The sequence below is a fragment of the Aphis gossypii genome, chromosome X (assembly GCF_020184175.1).
Source record: "Aphis gossypii isolate Hap1 chromosome X, ASM2018417v2, whole genome shotgun sequence".
Taxonomy (NCBI): Eukaryota; Metazoa; Arthropoda; class Insecta; order Hemiptera; family Aphididae; genus Aphis; species Aphis gossypii.
Genome location: NC_065533.1, coordinates 40329470 through 40357058, shown reverse-complemented (window position 1 = coordinate 40357058; position 27589 = coordinate 40329470). Strand labels below are relative to the sequence as shown.

The 27589-nt window shown below is 26.4% G+C and overlaps 1 protein-coding gene across 1 annotated transcript; it reads right to left on the bottom strand.

Annotated features, from left to right (window-relative positions):
* Positions 1-1050: 1050 nt before the first annotated feature.
* On the bottom strand, positions 1051-27589 carry LOC114127561 (uncharacterized). The gene is given in 20 exon segments (XM_027991836.2): positions 1051-3239; positions 3603-3720; positions 5274-5418; positions 5481-6385; positions 6388-7641; positions 11366-11586; positions 11682-11780; positions 11902-11964; positions 12031-12085; positions 12504-12673; positions 16209-16330; positions 16404-16646; positions 16721-16958; positions 17020-17117; positions 17186-17381; positions 18971-19099; positions 19159-19275; positions 19443-19502; positions 19637-22003; positions 27029-27589. Coding segments are annotated over 18 exon segments (6468 nt in total). The 5' UTR covers positions 21982-22003; positions 27029-27589; the 3' UTR covers positions 1051-3239; positions 3603-3712.

The following is a 27589-nucleotide window of genomic DNA, read 5'->3' as shown; positions in this document are numbered from 1 at the left end:
TGGAAAATATTTACTTTCGACCTCTATAATGCACCAAAGATATTCACTTTGCCGTCGGAAACCATCCCCGAAGTTTGAAATTGAAGCAATATTTCGACAAGCCATGCTGTACATAGACAAAAAAACATACACATTATTGTAAAATCAATACATTCATCACTTCGTTCAGAATCTAAAATGTATAAACTAACTGAACTTCTCATATGAGTGACAATAATAGAATAGATAGGTAGATCTCAAAAACTAATAGAAATAATAGGCAATATTATGATAATAGTATCATGCTATCATAGTATAAAGTATTTAGTAAATATATTATTATAATAAATACATTAGTATTTTCTTGGACTTTTGTATTGAAAAAGTACAGGCCATTAATTTACAAATTGATTTGCAAATCATAAATAATTTTCATTAAATTTATATTCCCCCTATAATTAAGAACTTCTGAATCTTTTAGGAAGACATTGTATCTGCAGGTGTTGTCATATTCATTCTATAATAAATTTACATACCAAATTCTAAGTTTAATCGTACCTAGTGTAATGATATATACTATATACATTATGATGTACCATTATTTAAATTTAAGAAAATTAAATAAAAATATCATCCGTACAGCTGCACAAACAATAATATTAACAAAAAATAATTATTATTAATTAAGTTATTTTTAGATTTGAGAAAATTGAATAGAATATTATCTGTACAGTTGCACAAATATTAGTTAACATAAGACAACTATTGTTGTTAAGTTATTTTTAGATTTAAAAAAATTAATAATATTTGAAGCTGTACAAACATAAATTATTATAACAATAGCAACACACGAATGATTAAGGCCGCTATCTGTAAATTCAGTTAAAAAAAGGAGCCTATCAGCATCTATAAAAATCGATACGAAAAATCAACACGGCGCTCAATCGTTCACCTAACACTTTTTTTTTTTTTGTTTTTAATACAATTAAAAATTGTATGGAGCTATCAAGTTAAATATTCATCGCTAATACATAATTTTAATAGCCACCATAATTAAAAATAGCTACCAAATCATAAAAATAAAAAGTTTTAATTTTGTTAGGTACAAGAATGTATTTTATTAAATTAATAAAAGTGTAAACATTTTTAAAAACAGATTAAAAAAAAAAAAATTACAATATAATAGGACACAATAATATATAATAGGGTAAAAAATAATTTATTATTTAATAATATTAAATAAACAAACAAAAAAATTGAATAATAAAAAAAATAACAAAACTTTAAATATTGAGTACCTAATATTTAATTTATTAAACAATACTTAAAATGATTAACAAAATGGGTTATATATAGTCATACAGTCATACAGTCATACAGTATCCAACATACGTACTTACTAAAAATTAACTGAAATGCTATTTATTAATAATAATTTTATTTTCAATTTAAAATCATAATTTATAATTCATAATAAGTTATACATCATTTTTACTATTAGTATAAAATTTAAATTTTTTTAGAAATTTATAAAATTATTCATAGTTTTCATAGTTAATAATGTGTAACTTAATTATTATTTAAAATATATTCATATTTTATCATAAAAATATACCCCATTGATCCATTAACTTTTATTATAATGGTACAAAAAAGTTTAATATTAATTTTAGTTTTAGGAATTTATAGTCTCGGTTATCTTAACATTATTTCAAATAAATAATTGTATTAAAAAACTATTAATGATTGCCTTTAAATTGGAGGCAGTTGTAATTAATACTTTTGGAAATTAAAACTTGATTAAACTATTTTAAAATGAACATTAATAACTACTGAAACGTAGTTAATATTCAACTTCAAATCACATGTTATTATATATTTATAACAATTTATCTAGCATACATTACTGGAGCCAACAAATTTTTATTTTCAATGACATTGCAAACAATATTATGTATACAATAAATTCACATTAAATTAATAAATAATGAAATCAAAATGTATATTTAAATAAATTATTTTTTTCTAATTAATTACATTTTTACGAAAACAAATTATTAAGTAATAAAGTATTTGATAATATAAACATTTTATTTAAGAAATATATGATGAAGTGAACTGAAACAATTCTCTTTTTAGTGTTTAGTTATATTTATTTTCATTTCAATTCTTTAATTGATTTTATTGTTTAGAGTTAAAGTTTGATACAAAGTTTATATACATTTTTCTTCATTTTTCAGTCATTCTTCCAATAAATTAATAAAATATATTTATAATATCATCAAAAAAATAAAAATAAAAATAAAAATAAAAAAAAAAACATAACAAAATCAACGAATAAATATTATACTAGTGACAAAAAATTGCTCCAATACTCATTTATTTGTAAAAAAATTTTCTGCAAGTGTTAACAAATTTGTTTATTTCTAAGAACTACCAGTTCTAATTACTTTATTATCTAGTTTATTAAACTTGGCTAAGTCAATATAATAAAGTAAACATTGAATGATTAGAGTATGTAAATTACAGTTTAAAAATAATAATAATAATAATAAATAACAAAATAAATATTAGCCGGAATATAAGATACATACATATATATATATATATTATTCTTTTGACAAAAAAACAATTAATTAAATAAATAAATAAATAAATAAAAAACCAGTACAAAATGTGATAATTTAGAGTTAAAATGTACACACAATAAGAACCTATATAACAGTGTTTTAAAAATTGTATCAAAACCTTTGGAGTACAAAATGTATTGATTATTGAGTCATTAAGCCAAAATTACAAAATAGATTATTTTCATGTATACACATGAATATGTCATAAGAAACAATTGTTTAAAGAATATACAGTTAATTAGATATTTGTACAAATACACTCATAGAACACAAACAAACAAATATTAATATGAAAATATACATGTAGTTAGAGATCAATAGGTAGTTTCTTAAGACTTGAATCGTATTATATAAATTTTACGAAATAGAAACTTTTCCTGCTTGTTATAAATTTAATAAAAGGTACTCAATGTAAATTTATTTACAAAAACAATAATACTCAACAAATTAAAAATAGCCTACTTGAGTTTTGGAAATAAAAAATGTAAATAATGTAATTTTGTTAACATTATAAAAATGATTAGTATTAGTTTTAAACATATAATTAACATTCTTGTCTCTGCACAGTCTGAAGTTTTGCCAACATAATTTATCTCTCTTGATTATTCATAAATGGCAGTGCAAAATTGACTGAAAAAAAATACGTAATGAATAAAAAAATTAAAATTTATATTTGATTTATTTAAAAAATTTAAAATGTATACTTTTAACTAACATATTTAAAAAAAAATCCTATTATATTAAACAAGTAGGGAAAATACTAAACATTTACCACAAGTTTATGTTTAACTCAATTGTTAAAAAAACTATTTAAAATTCAAATTTACAAATATAGTCGATACAGATAATAATATATCTAAAAATTCAAATTTAAGATGTTAAATATAGATGTATTTTTTTTTAAATACCCAATTTTTCTAATAAAAAAAATTTCTTTTTCTGTCTTAAATTCAAAAATCAAACCTAAAAATTATAAAAATGATTGTAATTTACCTTGGAAAGTTTAAAAAGTGTTTTGTAAAAAAAAAATAGAATATTACTATTTTAATAAATAGTAATTGTATCCATAACAATCTTATAACTGGTTGAAATGTCTGACAGGATCATTGATCTAAAAATAGTAAAATATTAATTATTTACTGTTATCTTATAGGTATACAGTGTGTTCACCCACTTAGGGAACACTGAATTTCTCAGCTGGATTCTTTTGGAATAAATCAATTTTTTTTTACTAGTTGACGGTATATAAATACACATTTTTAAAATTGACATGGCTCTTATTCAGTCAATTTTGAATTTAGAACCATAGTTGATATATCAAAATTACTTTAAAAAAAATAGGCCTATCTGAATATGGTGTTCAAAATATATCAAAATATATATAGGCGTTCCTATTAAAAAAAAAGTTTTTGTTGCATAAGCAGACTAAAATTTCAAAAAAAATATTGAAATTTATCTAAAAATGTGTATTTATATACTACCAGCTTGTGAAAAAATTGATTTATTCTAAAACAATCAAGCCGAGAAATTCAGTGTTCCCTAAATGGTGAACACCATTGTATAAATTAAAAATTAAATAATTACATTTTCCTATGTACTAAAACTTAATTAAAAATAAATTACATAATATTATAAATTTAACATACTCCATTCAGTTAAAAAATTCTCGTTTCGCGCAAATATACTGAGTTGGTTAACAGTCTGCCTCCGCTAGGTGATATCAGGTATGCTGTGATTAGTCAACAGTACGACGGCAAGACATCAGCGCTTACCACGATGACAAACCAGGGGCGGATCCAGAAATTTTAGAAGGAGGGTGGCGCATATAATAAAAAGTAATATACCTGGATATATAGATATACTAGCTGACTCTGTGCACTTCGTTGCCCGTTAAAAATGCCAATTCTATAATTGGCATTTATTCACTAAGACATTTTCATTGATCAATTATCCAAAGATAATATTGTGGGATGGAGATAGTCACTATAGAAATTATTGGTAAATGCAACACAATATGTTGTATCTTATTTTTTATTTCATTTAAAGAGGGGAAGGGGTAAATTCGTCCTTGAGACAGAAATACATGAACGCAACCAGTTTTCGGTGGTCGAATGGGCATTTTTAAACTGAATATATACACGTTTAAAATATCAAAATATTTTCTTCAAATTTCATAAAAATGAGTCCTTTTTATGCACAAATTTGTTGATAAATAAATAATTATTACTTTTTTGAGTAAATGAGGAGTATCCTATTTTTTTTAGATGTTTTCAATAAATAATTATGTATAAGATGGAATTATTGAGTAAGATAAATTATTTATTAGTATGACCACAGATTTTGATTAATAATTGTCACCAACAAAATGGCTGCCACATAAATAAGTTCAGCGGGGCTCATTATCTTCTTGAAGAATAAATAAAAATAAAAAATATTATTGAAAACATTATTTTATACGTATGGACCAAAGCAGACGGTTATCTAGTATAATGAATAATATATCTGTGAATACAACACACAATATATGTGTATTTAATTTAAGACATTTTTCTTTTAATTATTTATTATAATTAATATCAGAAATCATACGAATTTAAAGTTAGTAAAACTAGTAAAAGTACCCATATCAATAATATATAAATAAATTATAATACGTTAACATACCAGTACTTTTTCTTCTGTACACTTTACCATACTTTAACATATATTTTTTAATGTACAATTCGACTTTCTGTTTGACACTATCACTAATTCTTAAATCTTCTACCTTCTTAACTTGAAGTTCTTTGAATAAAATATTGGAATTGAGCTGTAAATATCAACCAAATTAAAATTTATTTTTAACATTTTAAATTTAACTTCAATTATTACCTTTTTAGCTAAATATTTGAAATCATCATCATTTTTTATACGACCTTGTTTGCAACTCTTTTTCACATACAAGTCTAATACTTTGACAATAACTGTAGCCATAGCATGATAAAAATCAATAACATACTTGATTTCTCTTTGATTATCTGGTACAAGGTCAAGAACTTCATCAGGTAAAGACATCATACTTTCTGGCAGCTTACATTTACGTTTTGTTTCAACAGTTTTTAATTGAGTACGTTGTATGTAATCCCTCACTATAGGATCATCAACAATATTTCCTCGCACCATAGATTTATTTTGATTTATAGAATTTTTGAAATTCTCCACGATTGGTTCAATTAGTTCACTATTAGCTTCTACTGAAGGTAAAATATCAGTAGAATCCATACTTATACTCGAGGCTAAAAATTTAGCATTTTGCTCCAATTCCGTAATTAAAACGTTATCTACTTTATTGAATGGTGAACACTTCATCAAAGGTTTTTGTCTAATTTCATTTAAATTTATTTTTGATGGTATAATATTTACGGTTAATGGATTAGATGTATTAGGTTCTTCACGTAATTCATTTAGACTTATTTTTAATAGATCAATATTTGATATTGTATAACTTGATGAACTAGGTTTCTGTTTAAATTCATTTGTATTTGAATGTGTAGTACTTGATGTTTTAAGTTCTTTTTCTTGACTGGTAACTATAGTATTAATACAAGGAGAGTTACATTTATTAGTAACAGGGAGCATAGGTTTTTTGAAAACCGTATTATCATCAATTTTATTTAATATTGTAGCTTGATTTCTGGGTTTATTTTTCATTGATAAATCAACAATTTTTCTATTCTTTGCATTATTTAGAGGTGGTAAAGGCATTTTTCTTTTTAATTGTTTTTTAACTTGATTTTTTTTATAGTATTAGATGATAAAATATTTTCATTTAATATTGATTGTAAACTAACAGGTTTTAGGGCCTTTGTTTCATCATATTTCATAACTATTTTTTGTTTGTACACATTTATGGTATCTTTACCAATTCCCTTGTTTAATTTAGCACATAAAATATTTTGCACTGATGGAATTAATTTGTAGTGAATATCTAATTCATTTGAAGGGTCGTGAGTGATCATCTTGGTATCTGATGGGACTTTGAGAATAAAATGTTTGGGCATGGTTAAATTATGTTTTATTAAACCATTTAAAATTTTAAATGCAAATCTATTTTTTGTATTAGCTTTAAAAGAATGCTTATTTAACACCTTATTTAAGTTAATTGTTTCAGGAACAGTACTTAGTTGTTCATTGTGTAAAATTAAAGCCATTGATGTTGTATCGGTTTTTTCAGTTTTTTGGTCTTCTTTAATCCTAAATATATCATTTTTACTTTTCTGAGAATTTGATTTTACTCTATTATTTATTTCAATTATTTTGGATGGTTGTTTTCGATAACAGTTACTGATTACTTTTATACGTTTGATCAAGTTGGGCAAAACATATTGATTTTGATTGTTTTCAGATGTCGTGTATGTTGATTTCACAATTTTTTTATTGAAAAATGATTGAAGTACTTTAATTGGAGACTGATCAAGGAAATTTAGTTTAGCAGATTTACTCCTGTTCAATATTCCTTTATTAACTAGTTGATGCACATTTTCTTCACATTGTTTAAATAATTTTTTACGCACATCATCATCTAGTGGCTGTATTGCTTTATAGTTTTCAATGAAATCTGTTTTTTTATGATTAATATTTGGTTTATTTAATTGAGATTTAGTTGATTTTTTGACAGTTTCATCAATTGGTAGGAAAGCCAATTGTTCTTGAATACTAGGATGTTGAGCATCATACATCACATTTTCTGGACGCATTATATACCAAGTAATATCATTAGAAAACATACATTGGCTAGTTTCATCGGATGTATTTGAAATTAAGTCATTTGGTAAACACGGAGGAACTGTTTTTAGCATAGAATGCAAAGTAGATCCATTACTAAGTTCAACAATTGTTGGAGGTGGTAAATTCCATGTTTGGTTTGTGGTTATAATTTCTTCAATAGGGTAATATACAGTTGGTTTAGTTTCAAATAATTTATTACCTTGTGTATTCTTACAATTATTTTTTTCAGAAGAATTAGTAGAAACATCACGAGTGGTTGAATTGACTGAAAAAACAATTTAATTAAAAATTAAAAATATACGAAATAATAATAATTCAATTTTGAAAGTAAAACATAAAATTATTCATAAATTTTATAATAAAGAATAAAGAAATAGATGAAAAAAAAAACAAAACTGTAAACCTATTTTATCACTCAAAATATAAATGTCAATTCAACCTACAGTAGATTCTTATTATGTTGAAAGTCGTTAACTTAATTTTTTGTTATCTCTAACTACAATGAATTCCCCTTGAAACTACCATTATACTCAATAACGTTTTGCTCTCAATAACTCAATATAAAATTAATTATTCTTTGTTATTCTACAGTACACAAATAATATTATTGTTATCGTTAATCCCAGAGAGAGTAAAGTAGAAACATAAAATGAGGAGGATTATGTATTTTAAGCATTTGTATTGTTTGTATTATTATTTTTAGTTTTTAATAAAATTTGATATCTCAAACTTTTTGCTGTTCCCTTTGAGATTGGGCATAACGTGAATCTAATAATTCAAGCATTTGGGCAAGTATTTAAAGTTAATTGAAAATTTTTAGAAGAACTCAGCATAAGATATGTTCTTACATAAATCCTTATCTCTTATATAAGTTTATCTACTAAATTTAAGATTATGAATGGAACAATGAATGTATTTATACAATATAAATATATTATATATTATATTATACATTCTTTTGAATGTTATCATTTTTAGGATGAGTATAGACATAAAATTTAAAATATTGAGTGGTTTTCCACATAAATTTGCATCTAATAATTCATAAAAACTAATAAAAAAAAAAATTGTTTTTTTAATAAATAAATAACCACAAATAATTGTTATTTTTACTTCTTTTGAGCTATTTATATACATGAAAATTGTATAAATAAAAGGTGCCTCCTAAACTGAAAAATAAAAAAAATAAAAATACAAGGACATTTTTTTTTAGAAATTGAGTTCAAATTCTACTTAATGTTTTATGTCAAAATCGATAAAATCCATATCATTTTTAATTATGTATATGTATAAAACATTTAAAACAAATTATTTTGATTAAAATGTTTTAAACACTTACTACATTTCTAAAAATAAATTTTAAATGTTCATAAATAACTGTGGAAATATTTAATTAAAAAAATATCATAGATGTTACATAAAATTTTCAACCATTTATTGTAATTATTTTTTTAATTACAAGAATTATTATTTTATTATTTATTTTATTATTAGCGGGCAAGTGAGTACCGCTCTGCTGTACATTAGGTGCCGTATGGATCATTATTATATATTATAGGAGTGTTAAATTTGAATCCAATGATAGTTATCATTGTATACGAAAAAGGATTCTGAACGAAGATGATTTGTCAGCCTAGGATATAATTTCTAGTGGTTGGTGAAAAAGGTGGTTTATGTTTTAATGGCCTGAATACAACAAAATTTAAGTTCTTTTATAATAATTGTAAGTTAAACTTATGAAAAACCTTGTATTACATTTTCAACTCTTAGCTACTTATACAAAAATTTTTATGAAATATACCTACAAAATAATTTGCAAATATTCATGGTTTTGACGAATTGTTGTCAATATTTGAACTTCAAATGCTAATAAAAAAAAATTGTGCCTATGTATTCTTATAATTTTTTAATCACTATAAGAATAACATATGAGGAACTTTGTATAAAATTTTCAAGTATTTTGATAGGGCCAAAAAAATTTTATCGACCCTTCAAAAAAAATTTTTCAGAAAAAATGAAAATTTCAGTTGTCTATAAATAGCTCAAAAAAACTCAAAATATTTTGAAAATCAAATCAAGTAAATAAAATGCCAATCTAAATAACTGGTAAAATTTTCAAGTATCTACGACTTATACTTTTTGAATTATAACAAATATCAAAAATCGTTTAAGGCTAAACCGTTATTTAACGCGGTTTTGTAAAAATTTAAATTTCAAACACTCATAAAAATTTTTGTCTGAATCCGGTAGTTTTTTTTACAGATATTTGAAGAAAAATGTATGGAGAACCTTGTACCAAATTTTCAAAACTAAGTTATAAAAGAAAAAAATTTTATGATTTTTCAACTTCAAAATTACTTGCAAATTTTCGCGTTTTCGACAGATTTCGTAAAAATTTGAACTATAAACTCTTATAAAAAAAAATTGTGACTAACGATTTTTAATTTTTTTTTAGCTACAATAAAAACAATTCATAAGGAACCTTGTATTAAATTTTCAAGTTTTTTTGGTCATCTAAAATGTTTTTACCGACACTTCAAAAAAAAGTTCGCATAAAAATCGAAAATTTCAGTGGTCTATAAATAACTCAAAAAAAGTCAAAATTTTTTGAAAATTTAGCTGTATATAGATAACACTAACATAAACATTTGGTGAAAATTTCAAGTATTTACAGTGATTAGTTTTTTAATTACAACCATATAAAATCGATTCGGTCGAAAACTGGTTTTGCGTAAAAATTCCCGTTTTTCCGTCATTTTTTTGTTTTTCTCGATTTTTTTGAAAACTGTTGGAAAATGTTAACTTTTTACCTCTATAATGCACCAAGGATATTCACTTTTACATCGGAAACCACCCCCATAGTTTGAAATTGGAGCATTATTTCGACTAGTTATGCTGTACACAGACACAAAAAAAAAAAAACACACACCATTGTAAAATCAATACATTCATCACTTCGTTCAGAATCTAAAATATCATAGATGTTACATAAAATTTTCAACCATTTATTGTAATTATTTTTTTAATTACAAGAAAATATCAAAAACCACTTCAGGATACATAGTTATTTTATGATGATTATGCAATGGTGTAAAACTTTGAACGTTCATAGACATTTTTTTTTATACATGTTAAAAAACTTATTAAAAACCTAATATTGATTTTTCAAATTTTAGATAAAACAGACATTTTTTTATGAGCTTCTAACTATAAAATAATTTGAACATTTTTGAGATATTATGAATACTATTAAAATTCTAAATTTAAAAGCTGAATTGAGACAGTTTATTTTTGATAATTTTAAATGAAAATGAACATATGAGGAATTCTATATTAAATTTTGAGTCATTTTTATTTATTGAATATCAAAAATAGGCAATTTCAAATGTCTATAAATATCTCAAATTTTGTGAAAAATTATGTTGTGAATAGAAAGTGATAAATTGGTAAAAATTTTGATTATTAGTTTTCAAATTCCTCAAAAATAATAATAAAAAAAAACAAAATTGATTATATTGAAAACTGGATTTTGGTTAGTATTTTAGATTTTTTAAATTTTATTTTTGGTATTTCCCAATCATTTTGAAAAATACTAGGAATTTTTGGTTTTAAACTATTTAAAATACCAACTAGATCTAATTTTTTAACTAAAAAACACAGTTAATATTCAATGTATTCTATATACTACACAATAAAAACCAAAAAAATCAAAATATTAAAAAATATTCTAAAATAAAAAGGCACAAGTTTCCACTAACAATAGTTCATATTGTAGGGGTACATTTGAAACAAAACATATAACCTAACATCTTTTTGGTGTCGAATGATTTTTTTTCAAGCATGTTTATCATAAACTTCAATAGTATTTATATAATGATACAATAATATAAAAATATCCTAAACTTTTTAATTTGAAATTAAATAATATTCTAGTAAATAGTTATGTATATATTTTATATCAAATACAGAAATACATATTCAATACTTACTTTCAGGGATATCACTCCACTTCATATTTTTAGTAGATGTACTGTTTTCAATTCTTGGGATATCACTGCGCATACTTCTTGGTTTAAATGTAGATGTTGAACTTTGCTTTAGATTTAAAACTAAATTACTTTGATAATTTACCGTGGCAGAATTAAAAACCTTATTTGTTTTTACAGGCAAATTCCAATGTTTTTTATTCCATTCAAAAACAGTATCATTCCTATTTAATTAAGTTAATATTATATATTTAAATGAATATTAAACTATCATAATAATATTTATATAAATTTTAAATATTTAAATAATTATTCTTACCTGTCTTGATTGTTCATCGGATTGTGATGATAAATTATTTGTTTTATTGGATCCGTAGAACTAGTCTGACCATATCCAGTACCCTGACTTTGCATATAACTAAAATGAATTTATACATTTAATGTAACATGAATAGTGTGTTTTAAAAAATAAAATTAAACAAAATTATCAGTCAGAAGTTATTAAATTAAATATATTTTAACTTATCATGTTTTCATACCTTATTTTATAAGGTTGACTAGGTCTAATGGTAGAATTTCCAAAATGATATGGAACAGAATTTCTAAAACAAATGTTAATAATATTAAAAATAACAATTAAAATAAATAATTGTTATTAAAAATCTTACGGTTTAGGCTGTGGTAAATGTATTGATGTTTGACTAACATCATCAGCAATGTTCACTAAAATCAAAATAATTATATAATAATCTATACTCCATTCAAGTTAAAAATACTATTTTATTAAAACTAACATGAGTATTCAAATCATATAACACCAATACATATCAAACAATGATAATAAAAAAATTATCATAATCAAAACTTTTTTTAACAATATTAAAGTAAATTATTATAAATCTGAATTCCAATACTATTCTCTATTCCAAATAAGTTAACCGACTTTCGCACATGTATACAGAGCTTCTAGATGCTAGATGCTTTGTGATTAGTAACCGATGGTCGGGAACATAAGGAATGTGCGCCGCTAACCAGTTTTTGTTGGTTGAGCGGGTTAACTTATAATGGTATAGTCATAGTCTATAGTTAATTATGAAGAATATAAAATATTACGTATAACATCATGTTTATGTATAGTAACCTTCTTTGGGACGATCTAATTTTGGTATTTTAAAAACAATTTTCAAAACTATCCATTTTTTCCATAAAACTCTGGCTGCTTGAACTAATAATGATGTATTAATCGCATCTGGTAATAATTTATCAACTTCTTCTTCGTGTTCCTTAATTTGTGATATTGGATACTCTAAACTAAAAATAAAAAAAATATTATAACAAAATAAGAGACTTTATCTCGATAAAAAAGTAAGTTTTTTAAGTATTTAACAAGGACCAATAATATCCAATCAATATTTAATATGAACTGTTTACGGATACTGTAGAAGATTTGGTTTCTAAATATCTAGATCATAAGGTCATTAGATTTAGTGACTTTAATCTCCCTGATATTTTTTTGTCTAACGATGGTAAAGGTCTTAACTATTCTATCACTTCTGGACATATTAATTTATTATCAGTCATACAGACATACAGTGCAATGGACTCACTTTTTAAAAATCTACAATAAATGTCATCAATTCTACAGTGATACAAAAAACAAGACGAATCCAAAGACACCAATTAAGAAAATATCGGACAAATTATTATTTAATTATTTAATAACTTATTGTCGCTTTATTTTATTTTACACATATTAACGCCGAACGGCTTTAACAATATAGAGCATAACAAGGATACATAACATTACATATAAAAAACATACAGCGATGTAGCCAGGGGAGGACCTGTGGGAGCTGCAGCCCTCCCCGAAATTTTAAGAAAATTAAAAAAAAATTTTAATGGTCTATGAAAAACACTACAAAAGTCTTAAATTGTATTTTACTGATTTTAAATCGTCATAGCTTTTTTTATTTGTTATTTATATTAATAATACTTCGGCATCTGCATTTTACACTTATGAAACCTATGAACCTTATGAACCTAGGTAAACCATCTCTGTGAAAAAATGTATAGCCTCCAACGAAAAAAATTCTGGCTACGCCACTGATAACATAATAGGTAAACTAGATAAATATTAAATAATTTATAAAAAGTGATATAACTGTAACAACAAAATATAAATAAATTAATAGCCTGAGTACGAACGGTCATAAAGTATTTGAGTTACATATGCGCATCATTTTCAAGAGAGGTGCATTAGCGGAAAATTTAAACCTACTTATTGGTATGTAAAACGTCACCTGTGATCGGGTGCTGCTGAGAACCAGGATGCTGAGTCTTTCTAATAAACGAGGCGCATTTATTTGTCCGTTTAATAATCCTATAATAAAGCGATAACCAAAATGCTGACGTCTAGATACAAGTGAATCAAGGTACCAGACATTAATAGGTTGATAATCGTAGGGTAAATGAAATATATTTAAACTGTAACCAGCTTAGTTCAGAAAAACTGTTCTGCGCTTTATTAACCCTTAGTGAATCGCCTATGTAGCATGGAGCCTAAACAATAATTCCATACTCTAATACTGAACGTACTAATGCGTAATAAAGCGCAAAGAGACACTTAGGAGAATTGAAACTTGAGGAATGTTCTAATAAACCCAAGAACACGTATGGATTTACTTACAATATAATCAATGTGCGGAAGGAAGTCCAAGGATGGGACAAAGAGAAACCCTAAATCAGTAATTTGGTTAACACGATCAAGATGCAAACCATTAAGAGAGAAGTCAAACTTTATTAAATCTTGAGTCCGATAGAATGACATGGTTTTTACTAATATTCAGAGAAAGCCCAACAATCTCACGCCAAGATGAAAACTTATTCAAAATACTTTGAAGTATTTGACAGTCTTCCATGGATAAAATTGCATGAAATATCTTTGTGTCATTAGCAAATAGCAGAATCCGTGCTGGAGAAATTACTGAACAGACTGAGTTCAGATCTCAGCCAGGTTAGGAGTGGATCACCAATTCCTAGCCTATCCAAAATATAAATAAGTATACCGCGGTCAGTAGAATCGAAAGCTTTAGTAAAGTCGGTATAAACTACGTCAACTTACTGATTTAACAGGAACGCATCATGTACAGAGGACACGAAATCAGTGGCACTAGTAGATTTTGATCGGTTAAGAAAAAATGCATGCTGGTCAATCGCTATTGTTGACAAGATTGGTCGTGTTATAATATGATTGAGTACAATCGATTCAAATAATTTCCCTAAGAAAGGAAGTTCGAATATGGGCCGATAATTAGAAATGTCAGTAGGGTCCCCTGATTTTAGTATTGGTGTAACACGGCTACATTTCCAGGTGGAGGGAAAGACTCCCTCTGCGAGGGATTTTTAAGCGTGGTTTAACATAAACTGAGACAAACAAATCTGATACTTGATTACCCGAAGCTTGTATGTTACTAAAATGAACCTGTTCAGGAATTCCTTGACAACCTTAGTTATTAAAGCATAGTCCCAAAATGAACGAAGATCACTCCGCAACCGCTCCTACATTCTACATAGATAGGATCTATGCAATTTTCTAGATTCAAATTTACAGCGCGCAAGTAATAGAGAAAAGTTATAATAGTAATAAGAACCACCAAATTGTTTAAACATTTTATGGTCCTGTTTCTTCTTGGCCAAAATATTCTTTGGATTTTTAGTTACCCACGGCGGAAAGGACGCATTGGTACACACTGATCAATAACATGTAGAAGTGACCTGAAAGAAAAATGCAGCCGACTGTTCGATTGTTAAAGTCAATAAATTTAAATCCCAGTTAATACTCCCTAAAACATCATTAAATCTTTTATAGTTAGCTCCTTTGGAGTCTTTATAGGAATGTTGTTCATTAAGGACAGGTATGTCAAAGAGACAAGTATCAATTTCTGGGTGATCACACGGCACAAGAGCTCAGGCGATTTTTCAACTTTGATAGATTTACTATTTGAGAAAACTAAATCAAGTACAGAGTTAGACTTATTGGAGACAGTATATTTTATTTATTTGAAGTGAAGAGTACCGTACTGATCACCAATCTGACGAACTTTATCTGTAACAGAACCATTGTACTTGAGACTTGAAACCCCGTTGGTCCAACTAATAATTGGCAAATTAAAAACCCCACAAAAAAATCCAAGAGTTAAATTGATATGATTCCCAAACATAGATATATCAGAACTAGGAGGTAAATAAATACTTGTTCAACACTAATAATTGGTGACAATACTAAAACACGTCTGAACTTGGAATGTACAACAATTCATTAATTGCAGCGGTACATTAACCACCCTCACGAAAACTATTACTGGTGTTAGCATTTTTGTCACATCTAAAAATCATAATAAAATAGTAACCAATAGCAACCTTTTATAAATCTCAAAGTCCCTGTTTAAGTACCTCCCCAAGTTGGACCACTATCTTTTTAAATTAACCTATCTTTTTTCCAGAGGTCTAATCTATCTCTGTAGCAAATTTCATTGCAATCAGATGAACGGTTAAGGAATGTTTAATGCACTTCAATAAATAGCATTCAATCAAAAACTTTTTACATTTTATGTATAATGGTTGAAAATTGTTACTTCAAATAATTACATATGTTAAATATTATACATTGAGCCTCAGCCTAGTTTGTTAAATACAATAAAATAAATTAAATAAATAAAACAAATAAAATAAGAAAAAAGAAAAAAGAAAAAAGAAAACGTTATATACAAATACAGTGCTAATATGTCTTAATGTGATTTAAGTCAGCTTAAGTTACATGCAAGTATGCAACAGTAATTATAATTACTTTTCAATAACTTCTTTAATGTTTAATGGAATATTAGCCCATTGAGCAATAATATCCAAAACTTTTGATTTAGTTATTGTATTTCTATTAGAAATTGGAAGGTCTGCAAGTGTTTGAACAATCTGAAATATAAAATAATAAAATTGTTTAGAATATTTTATTTTATCCATCATGATTGTTTATAATACTATTTACTTCTAATTTTAAGTCTTCATTGTCATTTGAAGTCATCCAGCTATGTATTATATTCAAGCCATTAAAATTCATAAATAACCTCTTACAGTTTAAATCATTATCTCGAATAAATTTCAAAATGTGTGATCTACTCATCGAATCTGTGATGTGAACCATTAATTTATTTAAATTTAATGTTGAGCTCTCTAAATCAGAACGATTTTTATTTTTCAATTTACTGATATCTGTCAACTGTTTATCAAGCTATAATAAACAAAAATTGAATCAATCTTCACACCGTTATACATACACCTATGTATAAATGACTATAAATGAACCTGTCGTAAACGTTGTTTATCTTTATTAGTGATTTTTTTAATTGTTTTTCTTTTTTTTTCCAAACATGGATCTAATTTCACCTCTGATGTTTCATCTACAGGTTCAGCAACTTCATCAGAACTGCTCTCATCAGAACTGTTTTCATTAGAACTGCCTTGATCTCCTATTCTAGATGTTTTGCTTATAACTCCTCGACATTTTGGTGAGCCACAATAACACTTTTGCTGAGCAGCATCTCTAAATAATGATAAAAATGATAGATTACATAAATTAAAGATACTAAAATAATAATCAATACCCAAATATTTCAAAACTGTAGTCAAAAGTGATTTCTTCTCCTTTTCGTATAAATTGTTTGCTAAAAAAACCCATCCGAGATTCACCAAGCACATTCCACTAGAATTATGTTTTAAAAATTAATTGTTTTTTCTATATATTTAAGAAGTATAGTGGTATAAGTATACTTTTTCTGCAACACAGTTAGGATCACAGCTGTGGTTTATGAATCTTGTAATATTTCCTTTTCGTGTAGCATCAATTATTTCATCATGTTTCAATTGCACCATATAATTATTGAACATATATACTTTTAGTTTCATTCTCTTTATCATTTCATCTTGATCAATAACTTCTCCGATATATTCATCAACAAATGTTCCACTAAACAAAATATTAACTACAATTAATATTTTATGAAACCAATTTATGACTATTAATCAAACTTAATTTTCTTTATAAATAATTAAGAAATCATAAAATAACATAACATAATTTGGTATAAAAACATTAAAAACAGATTATTATTACACTATAAACAACTTTTAATTACAACTTAATTTTTGCTTTCAATAATAATAATATGTATATTTTAATATTAAACAATATTTAAATTTAAATACCTATATAATATTTAGATATAATAAGAGTATTATTATAAAAGTATCAAAGTATACTCAATAAAGACATCAAGAAGGGGACAACTATGCTACACCTCCACTAGAGTTGACCACTATGAATATATTAAGTTCAAATTGATATCTATTAAGAGGATGTCATACTTGAATGTGTTATCACTGTCCACTTATCGCCTAACATGGCAAATTTTACATTCAGTAGAATCTATTTTACTTTGTTATTTTTTGTATTTGAGTAAATTATTTTTTTTTTTTTTTTTGATCTTTATAAATACATTGACATCTAGGTCATTAGTATAAGAATTAGGGATTAGGTTATAAGGTTATTTACATTATTGACATTTTTTTTTATAATTTAACTAATTCAGTTTTTTTAGAAATAAAATTTGTTTGATTGTGTCCAGTGGGTTTAGTCCAAGTGCTTGACGTACTTTTCAGTATGTGTAACACAAATTAATTATTAATTAATTAAATCAATCAATTATATTTTGGGAAAATACATTACTGTATCTCACGTGGGCTTTTTTGATTTTTTATTATAAAGGAATTTATGAGCATTTTTTAGTTGACATATGATGCTTGGAATAATATTTTTAATATTAAATTTGATAATTAGGTTTTCACTCTAAATAGCTTTAAAATAGAATCCCTTGAATCAGTGGCGTAAATTGGGTGGTGTAAAGGTAGCAATTGCACCACCACATTTGAGATGTGGTGGTGCAAGTTTATATTATTGCACCACCAAAAAAATCATAAAAATTTAAAGTACACATTTGTTTTACAAATTACAAATATGTAAAAAAATTAATTTTAGTACAAGTGTCGTTTTGTATCTATATCTTGAATCCTATTTCAAATAGGTTTAAAATTTGGTAAACATTTTTCTGACCATAATATAAATTATAAATTAGTAATAATCGATGAATATGAATAATTTGGTGCAATATTATGTTTTAAAAGAAGACGTCGATTCAGTTTAAAATAAAAAATTATTTGTAATTTTTTTTTTTTTTTTTTAATGTTATATAATAATAAAGTTGTTAAGTACTATTAAAATAATTCAATACTTATTTTATAATAAAAAAAAAATATATATATAACATTAATTGGGTGAAGATTTTTAAGTTAAGCTAGTATTGGTAGGTTAGAAATCAAAATATTTCTCAGCAACACCAGAAATCGAGGCCAATTTACGCCACTGCCTTGAATGGAAAATTTAGTTTTGTAATACGATAATAATGTAAAGATAATATAATGTGCTATATCCTCTTAATATAATAAAATATTTATAGTTCACCATTTAAAATTAAATTTAAGTAGTTTATAATTTATTACCTAGGTATATCTTCCATTGCAAAAACACCATAACCTTTATTTGCAGTTTTGACAATTTTGGTGCGTTTGAATTGTTTATTTTGAAATTGCTTGTTTGTACAAAATGCCTTTAGTACACAAGTTACACCACTTAAAAAATAAAATTATTAATTATTTCATTTCTTAAAAATAGTATTAAATTGACTTACCATTCAATATTTAATAACCGATTTAAACATTCTACAGCACATCCAGGTTTTTTTTCAATCCAGTCTTTTTTAGTATACTTACAATGGCATTTGTAAGTATCAGAATTGATAGTTCTCCTAAAAAAAAAAAAATCCCCACTAGTCAGTACTGTATTGAATAATAATTTTAATTCAGAACCTTCTTAAAATAAAAATATAAAACAATTGCGAAATCAGTTAATGATAATCATGCAAATACTACCAAATACCAGCTGCTATTAGGATTTTTAATCAATATGAATTACCTTGGTTTTAATCTTCGCAATTCTTGTTGTTCTGCCGGTGTATACTCACTCATTTTTTTCCTAAAATAATGTTTAATTCTTTATTACTAGAAATAATGTATATTTATGAAATTGTTGTAATTAATTAAAAATAATAGACACCAAATAAAATACTATATGGTCATCAATGTTTAAAAATTTTTATAAAAACTCACCTGCTAGGCCTGAACAAATTGTTAGTTATTAAAGTGAAGTTCAATTTTTTTAATTTTTTATCTAATTCCGGATCGTTTGCTCTAGCTTCAGCTAAATTTCTTTCATTTTCTTTTCGAATTTCATCAGCCAACAATAAAGAGTCAATTTTTGAATTTTCAGATGATAAAAAAAATTCTTCCTCCAATATATCACTATTCTTAATTTTGGTATTTAATCGCTTAGATCTTCTTATTTTTCCTTCAGATTCCTCTGGATCACTTTCACAATTTTTCAAATTACTTATATTTGAAGGTATTTGAAAGGATGGAGGATCATGAGTAGAACACAACATATTTAAATTATCTAAACTTCTAGAAATATAGCTAGTTTTTTCTTTTGGTTGTTTATATTGTTCTACAGGCACACTATTGGAACGGTAATGGTGGTCACATCTACCTGGTAAAATTTCTTTTATAAACCTCATGCCTGGTACTAAATCTGCATCCGCATCTACATTCACATCCATATCCATAACCATATTTGAATCTAAGTTAGATACCATTTCATAATTTTCTTCTGAATATGATTCATGTGCATTAACTATAAATCTCCAGATCATTTTATCTAAACCCAAGCAATGTGGAAAGCTTCTGCTACGTTTCAATTTTGATCTTAATTTTTTAGCCAATTCATCTTGTACAATTCTTTCATCCAGTATATTTGGTCCACTTTCTATATAAGAAAGACTTTTCCAAGGTTTCACTAACATATTATCATCAATAATACTCAAATTATTTGAAGATTTATACACAAAATTATCAGAAAGAGAATTTTTTCGATTTTTTATCTTAATTGTGTCATTTACACTGTTTGATCTAATCCTCCGTTTAGGTAACGGATTCCAATCTACAAATTCAAGTTCAGAGAACACATCTTGTTCATTTTTAAATGAAGACTCATTGATATTTATTCTTGCATCACTTTCTTCTAAAAAATTAATATGTGTAGTATTTTCTTGTACATTTAAATGATTACATTTTTCTAAAAAATTAGCACATGCAGTATTTTCTTGTGCATTTAAGTTATCACTTTCTTCTAAACTATTAATATGTGTAGTATTTTCTTGTACATTTAAATTATTACATCTTTCTAAAAAATTAGCACATGTAATGTTTTCTTGTGCATTTAAATTATTACAATCTTCTAAAACATTAACATGTGTGGTACTTTGTTGTGTATTTAACCCATTAAGATTTTTTAAAAATGTACTTTCAGTTTTTTCTTGTAAATATGGTCTATCACAACTTCCTAAAGTAACTAATGATGTGTTTTTTGGTATATCGCATCGTGATAAACTAATACACTTCAAATTTACACCATCGTCTGGAAATATTAGGATTGGTGTGTTATTTATCATAGAACCATTTTCATTCACTTCTGATTCATCTGAACTTGAACAATTTTCATTTACTTCTGGTTCAAATTGATCACTTATCAATTTAATTCGCTTATTTTCAATAACAGGACTTTGTGCTTTTCTTTTTATTTTTGAGACAATATTATTTGATGTACTTGGTGGCAATTGTTTAGTGCTTGATGTAATTTTTTTTTTTCTTGGTCTACCACGACCTCTTTTTATAACTTTTGATTGATCGGCATTTTGAGGATTCAAATCAACAACTGAATTAGTCTTGACTGGTTCTTGATTATCGGTATTTGTATTAATTGGTGTATTATCTTTAATATTTATACTAGTCTTTTTTGGTCGACCTCTTTTCCTTTTCACTTGTACTGAATTATCATCCAATTTGTGTACAACAACACGACAATGGTTTTCAAAGTCTAAATTAGAATCAATTATTTTATTGGTTTTTCTAGTGTTATTTGTATTTGTACATTCATTAATTTGATTAATAACACCATTTGTGGGTGAAACAGCCATTGTAAATACCTCATTTACTTTCTCATATTTAGATAAATTATTTACAGATTGAATATTGTTAGTTTGAAGGGATTCAGAATTTTCTAATGCCAACTCCATTTGACTTGTACGAGTCCATTGGGATTTAACTTTAACTGGTTTGTTGTAATCATCAATTTTTGGTACAAAATTTATCAAACTAACAGTAGAAAAATTGTGTATTTTATTAGTAGAGTTAATATTTTTATCAGGTATATGAGTTGTAGTTAAATATTCTTTAAGTCTTTGTTTTCTACTAGGTAGACTTGATTTTAAATCAATATTAGAGTGGTTTTCATCTACCAATTCTAAACCAGAAGATAAATTTCTTTTATTTGATGGTTTATCAACTTGTTTGTTAAATTTTCTCATTAAACTATTATTTTCTGTGCAAAATTCATCCATATTAGCTCATACAGAAACCATCCTAAAACAAAAAATAATAAATTACTTAGTTAATCCTTAAACATATATTAATTTGATAAATCAACAATTATTATTAGTTGATTCAATAGTAATTGCTTATACTTAGTAGCAATAATATCTGCAATAATATATACATGTTACTGGAAACATGATAATTTAGTAATTGTTACTGGAAACCATCAAGATAGATAGATAGAAATTGTATATTGTTGCTTTTAAATTATCTATTAGTACAACCAAATACAGCACATGAAATAGTCATATTATATATAATATAATTCACACAAGGTAAAAGTTAAATAAGTTTAAAGTAAAAAAAACGGATAAGTAGGTACCACTCTGCTGTACATTAGGTACCGTGTGGATCACTATTATATATTATAGGAGAGTTAAATTTGAATCCAATGATCATCATTGTATACGAAAAACGATTCTGAACGAAGATGATTTGTCAGCCTAAGATATAATTTCCAGTGGTTGGTGAAAAAGGTGGTTTATGTTTTAATGGCCTGAATACACCAAAATTTAAGTTCTTTTATAATTATTGTAGGCTAAACTTATGAAAAATCTTGTATTCAATTTTCAACTCATAGCTATTTATGCAAAAATTTTTATAAATTATACCTACAAAATAATTTGCAAATATTCATGATTTTGACGAATTTTTGTCAAAATTTGAACTTCAAATGCTAATAAAAAAAAATGTGACTATATATTCATATAATTTTTAAATCATTGTAAGAGGAACTTATGAGAAACTTTGTATTAAATTTTCAAGTGTTTATATTAGGCCAAAAAAATTTTATCGACACTTCAAAAAAAAATTTTCAGAAAAATTAAAAATTTTAGTTGTCTATAAAAAAAAGCTCAAAAAAAGTCAAAATATTTTGAAAATTAAATCCTGTAAAGAAAATGCCAATCTAAATAATTGGTGAAATTTTCAAGTATCTAAAACTAATATTTTTTGAATAATTACAAATATTTAAAATCGTTTGAGGATAAATTGTTATCGTTACGATATTTCGTAAAAATTTAAAATTCAAACGCACTTAAAATTTTTCCTATAATGATGCTTTTAGTTTTCTCTATAGATACTTGAAGGAAAATTTATGGAAAACTTAGTGTTGCATTTTTAATCCTTAGTTATTAACACCAAAAATTTTACAATTTTTCAACTTCAAAATTACTTGCAAATTTTCGCGTTTTCAACAGATTTTGTAAAAATTTGAAATATAAACGCTTATGAAAAAAAATTGTCACTAACGATTTTTAATTTTTTTTAGCTACAATAAGAACAACAATAAGGAACTTTGTATAAAATTTCCAAGTTTTTTTTTGTCATCCATTTGACACTTCAAAAAAAAATTCTCATAGAAATCCAAAATTTCTGTGGTAAATAAATAACTCAAAAAAAGTCAAAATATTTTGAAAATTTAGCCATGTATTAATAACAATAACACAAACATGTGATGAAAATTTTAAGTATTTACAGTGATTAGTTTTTGAGTTTCAACCATATAAAAAAAATTGATTTGGTTGAAAACTGGTTTAGCGTAAAAATTCTTGTTTTTCCATCACTTTTTTTCTTGTTTTTCTCGTTTTTTTTGAAAACTAATGGAAAATGTTTATGACTTCTGTAATACACCAAGGATATCCACTTTTCCATCGGAAACCACCCCCAAAGTTTGAAATTGACACATTATTTCGACTAGTTTTGCTGTACACAGACACAAAAAAAAAGCACACATCATTGTAAAATCAATACATTCATCACTTTGTTCAGAATCTAATATAAAAAAATCAAGGAAGAGGAACTATCTTAGTGTAGCATCTAGTTCACAAATTATTTCAGATATGCTTGAGTCAGGTATATGTCACAAAATTTCTAATTGGATAAATTTGTCCACAGGCTATAGTACTATTAATATGTATAGTACCTAACACATAATTTTTATTAAGAATCAAAATATTTTCATTTATGATATAAAAATATCATATCAACTTCAAACCATGAATAAAGTGGCTCAGATTCCAAGTAAACACAAAATAGCATATAAATGCATAAAATAGCATTTTAACATCATTAATATAAACGTAAAAGTAGTGTATTATATATGCCTTAGATACTATATTATTAATTTTTGCCGTACGGTGGTAGGGATAACATTTCAACCGGCTGACCGTTTTTTGGTGTCTAGTACACGCTCCAGTATTTTTATCTATCTTGATGCTGGAAACATGATAATTTAGTAATTGTTACTATTTGTTACTATGCATTGTTGACAATGACTTGTAAAGATATTATCATAAATCTATATCAGAACAAATACATACATCTTTATCAGTCAGATTATGGAACATAATAAAGTAAATGGACAGTTATAATATAATTCAAAGATGATAGGTAAATATAATTTATGTGAGAATAACACTTAAAACTATATTAATTACTTGAATATACATTCAGTAATATATATTAAGTAGTTAAGTTATTTATACTTCCATCCAAAGCTACCTTGATTAAAAACAATTGTTTTATTTTGTATATTACGATATAATACTAAAAACTGTGATATGGTATTTGTTATACCTAAATAACAATTAATTTAATAAAAAAAAAATATATTTTTAAAATATAACTTTATCTAGGGGCTGCTGAGCAACTGCAAATTTTATATCACATGGGTCGTACATAAAATAACCAGTAAATAAAATGGAGAAATAAAACTACATTTGGCGGGGTATTCCCTTACCTCTCCACTATGCTCACCAAAACTTGGAATAGTGATCTTATAAAGTAATTACTCATTCGATTTTCAAAATTTTTCCATTGAATATTTTGCTTAAGAATATTAAATGAAAAAGGTATGCAATTTAAAAAAGTAAAAACTTAAAAATATTAAAATTATAAATCTTTTTCTTAAATATTATTTTATTTTAACTGAAAGTTGTATAAAAAAATATTTTCAAAAACATTAAGTAATAGATTTTGAAATAATGAGTGTTGTTTGATAATAGAATTGCCATGTACATAATATATGTCCAGGTATATGACATATATATATATATTAGATTCAATTTTATGATCATACTTGTTTATCATTATAAAGTAACTAGTGAATTCACATACTATTACTTAGATAGGTAATATTAGTTGTCATATTGGACTAGACACTATTTTTATGATGGTTCTTTGTTGGAATAAACAGGGGAATAAACGTTATTATTATTTATTGTTGTATAATGCAATACCACTAACCCATGGTAGTTTTACATTAGAAGTCGATAAGGGATGTTTTCGATTTTAATTGTCTGAACGAGCGAATGACTATGCCGAGCATGTATGAAAATATCATACATTTCAAATGGATATAACTTAAAAATAAGTTTGATCACCAAATTTTGACTTCATCATTTCATCATGCTTAATTACATGGGTTTGTAAAACAAATAAACATTGGAAAAAAAAAAGAAAAAGGGTGTTTAGTAAAACAGAAAAGTTCCAAACACACAGCAAAATAGAGCATTATACACATGCATAAAACACCAAAAATTGTGATGAATACATGGGTTTTCAAAAAACAAAATTGAAAAATTTACGTAGGCGCTAAACTAGATTTGTTCCATATTATGTTGACATTTTCATTTGTCAATAGATGATTAATTGTTGTTAGGATTATTATGCAATCTGGCTAATCTGTACTTATATAATCATAGATAATTAAGATATTTGTACCATCCTAGAAGCTCAAAAAAAAAAAAAAAAATTGATCAACTATGAATTATTGCATAATTATTAGTATATGCACTATTTTATAATATTACTACATTGACAACAAATAATTGTTGTGTAAAATGCTATTAACAATAGTGTGTGTATTATTAAAAATTAAATCTGAATTACAGAGTAACATTACTCTATGACCTAAATATAAAATATTATAAACAACTCTATTCCTTAGCTAAAGACTACTTCCTACATTACATTTAATTTATTTTAGCTCAAAAAAATGTTCACTTAAAAAACTGGTATGAATTTGCTAACTGTTACCGATAATCCAAAGCAAAAAAACTTTTTGTAAGTTTGTTACGAGTAGGTACCTTATTATTTTTTTTTTATTAATTACCTATATTGTTATCTAAGTATTAAATAGTAATTTGAAAACTCTCATCATAGATAATTTTTTGAAGCTAAGGGAAAAATGTTCCTTATTCAATAAATAAATAATGCAATTTAAGGGAAGTTAAATTTAAATTACATAATAATAAAATACAAAAATCTTTTACTCAAATGACAAATTTAATAACCAACAAATTAGGAGATAAATTGTTATTGTACACTAGATAATGGTTATTTGTAGGTGAAAAGTTTTTTTTATTATTATTAACAATCACAGTCTGTCAGCTTTTTTTGTTGTGAAAAACAATCTTGAATGAGTTAAAAGTTGTTGAATATGACCAATATATTATTATTGGACAATGAGAGTTAGTTGCAGACAAACAATAAGTACTCAATATTAGTCAATATTCTAATCAAAATTATACCTAATGTTACGAATGGTAAACGACTAACTACAGAATATGTATACAACTATGACAAACTAATGAGAGGACCAAATAATGGTAATTTGTAAGAAAGTGTTGCAAAACCACAGAATCAGCTGTGCGCCCAACAATACCTTAACACATCATGAAGGTAAATATCAATCGGGTAGACGATGACAAAAGCAGGACATCGGTAAGTATGCGGTAGGGTGTAATACGTAAAACAGTACAATTCAAAACGATTTCGAGCCTACAACAAACATAGTATACCACATAAAATAGTTATCTGTAAGTTGACCGACTCGTCGAGCTGACAGCAGGGACGGACTGCGACAACAGTACCTAACGGAACAGGTCGGTAGACAAAATAACGACATGATCGTGGGCAACTATCGTTGGGTGTTACAAACTCCCAACGTCTTGAACACACACACACACACACACACACAACGAATAGGTAGAGTTAAGGTTAACTAGGTACCTGAATTTCGGTGGATCCGGGGAATGACAGACCGCCAACGGTGCACCGGTCGTTAGTCGCCATCATTACAGTGCGAACGTGAAGAGACGAACCACGCGATCGCGGGCAGGAGGGGGGCGGGTGCGAGTGAGCTACCCGAGGTGAGGCGTGTGACCCGGGATTCGCCGACTCGACGGCGCCGAGTGCTGTTGCTCTGATCGACTGGTCACCGACTCGCCGTGAGCAGTGACGGACGGAGTTGGGCGCGCGCGACGACGGGACCGGTACGTCCCGGGGAAGTCCTACGTCGGAGGGCAAAAAACACGCGAGACCGCACGACCGCGACGCACTAGACGGCGGGAGAAACGCCAGTCGACGACGATATTAGCGCGTTACGCCGTTGTGCAGCCGCGGAATCGAAACTTTCGAGTGTACACGCACAAGTTGACGGCTGATAACGCTCGGACGCCGACGGCTGTACGGGCAATGGTCAACGCAATAAAGCGAACGCCACAGAGCGGTCCGACGCGTACGACGGCGGAACGGGGAAATGGTGAAATCGGTACAGTACGGGCCGATCGT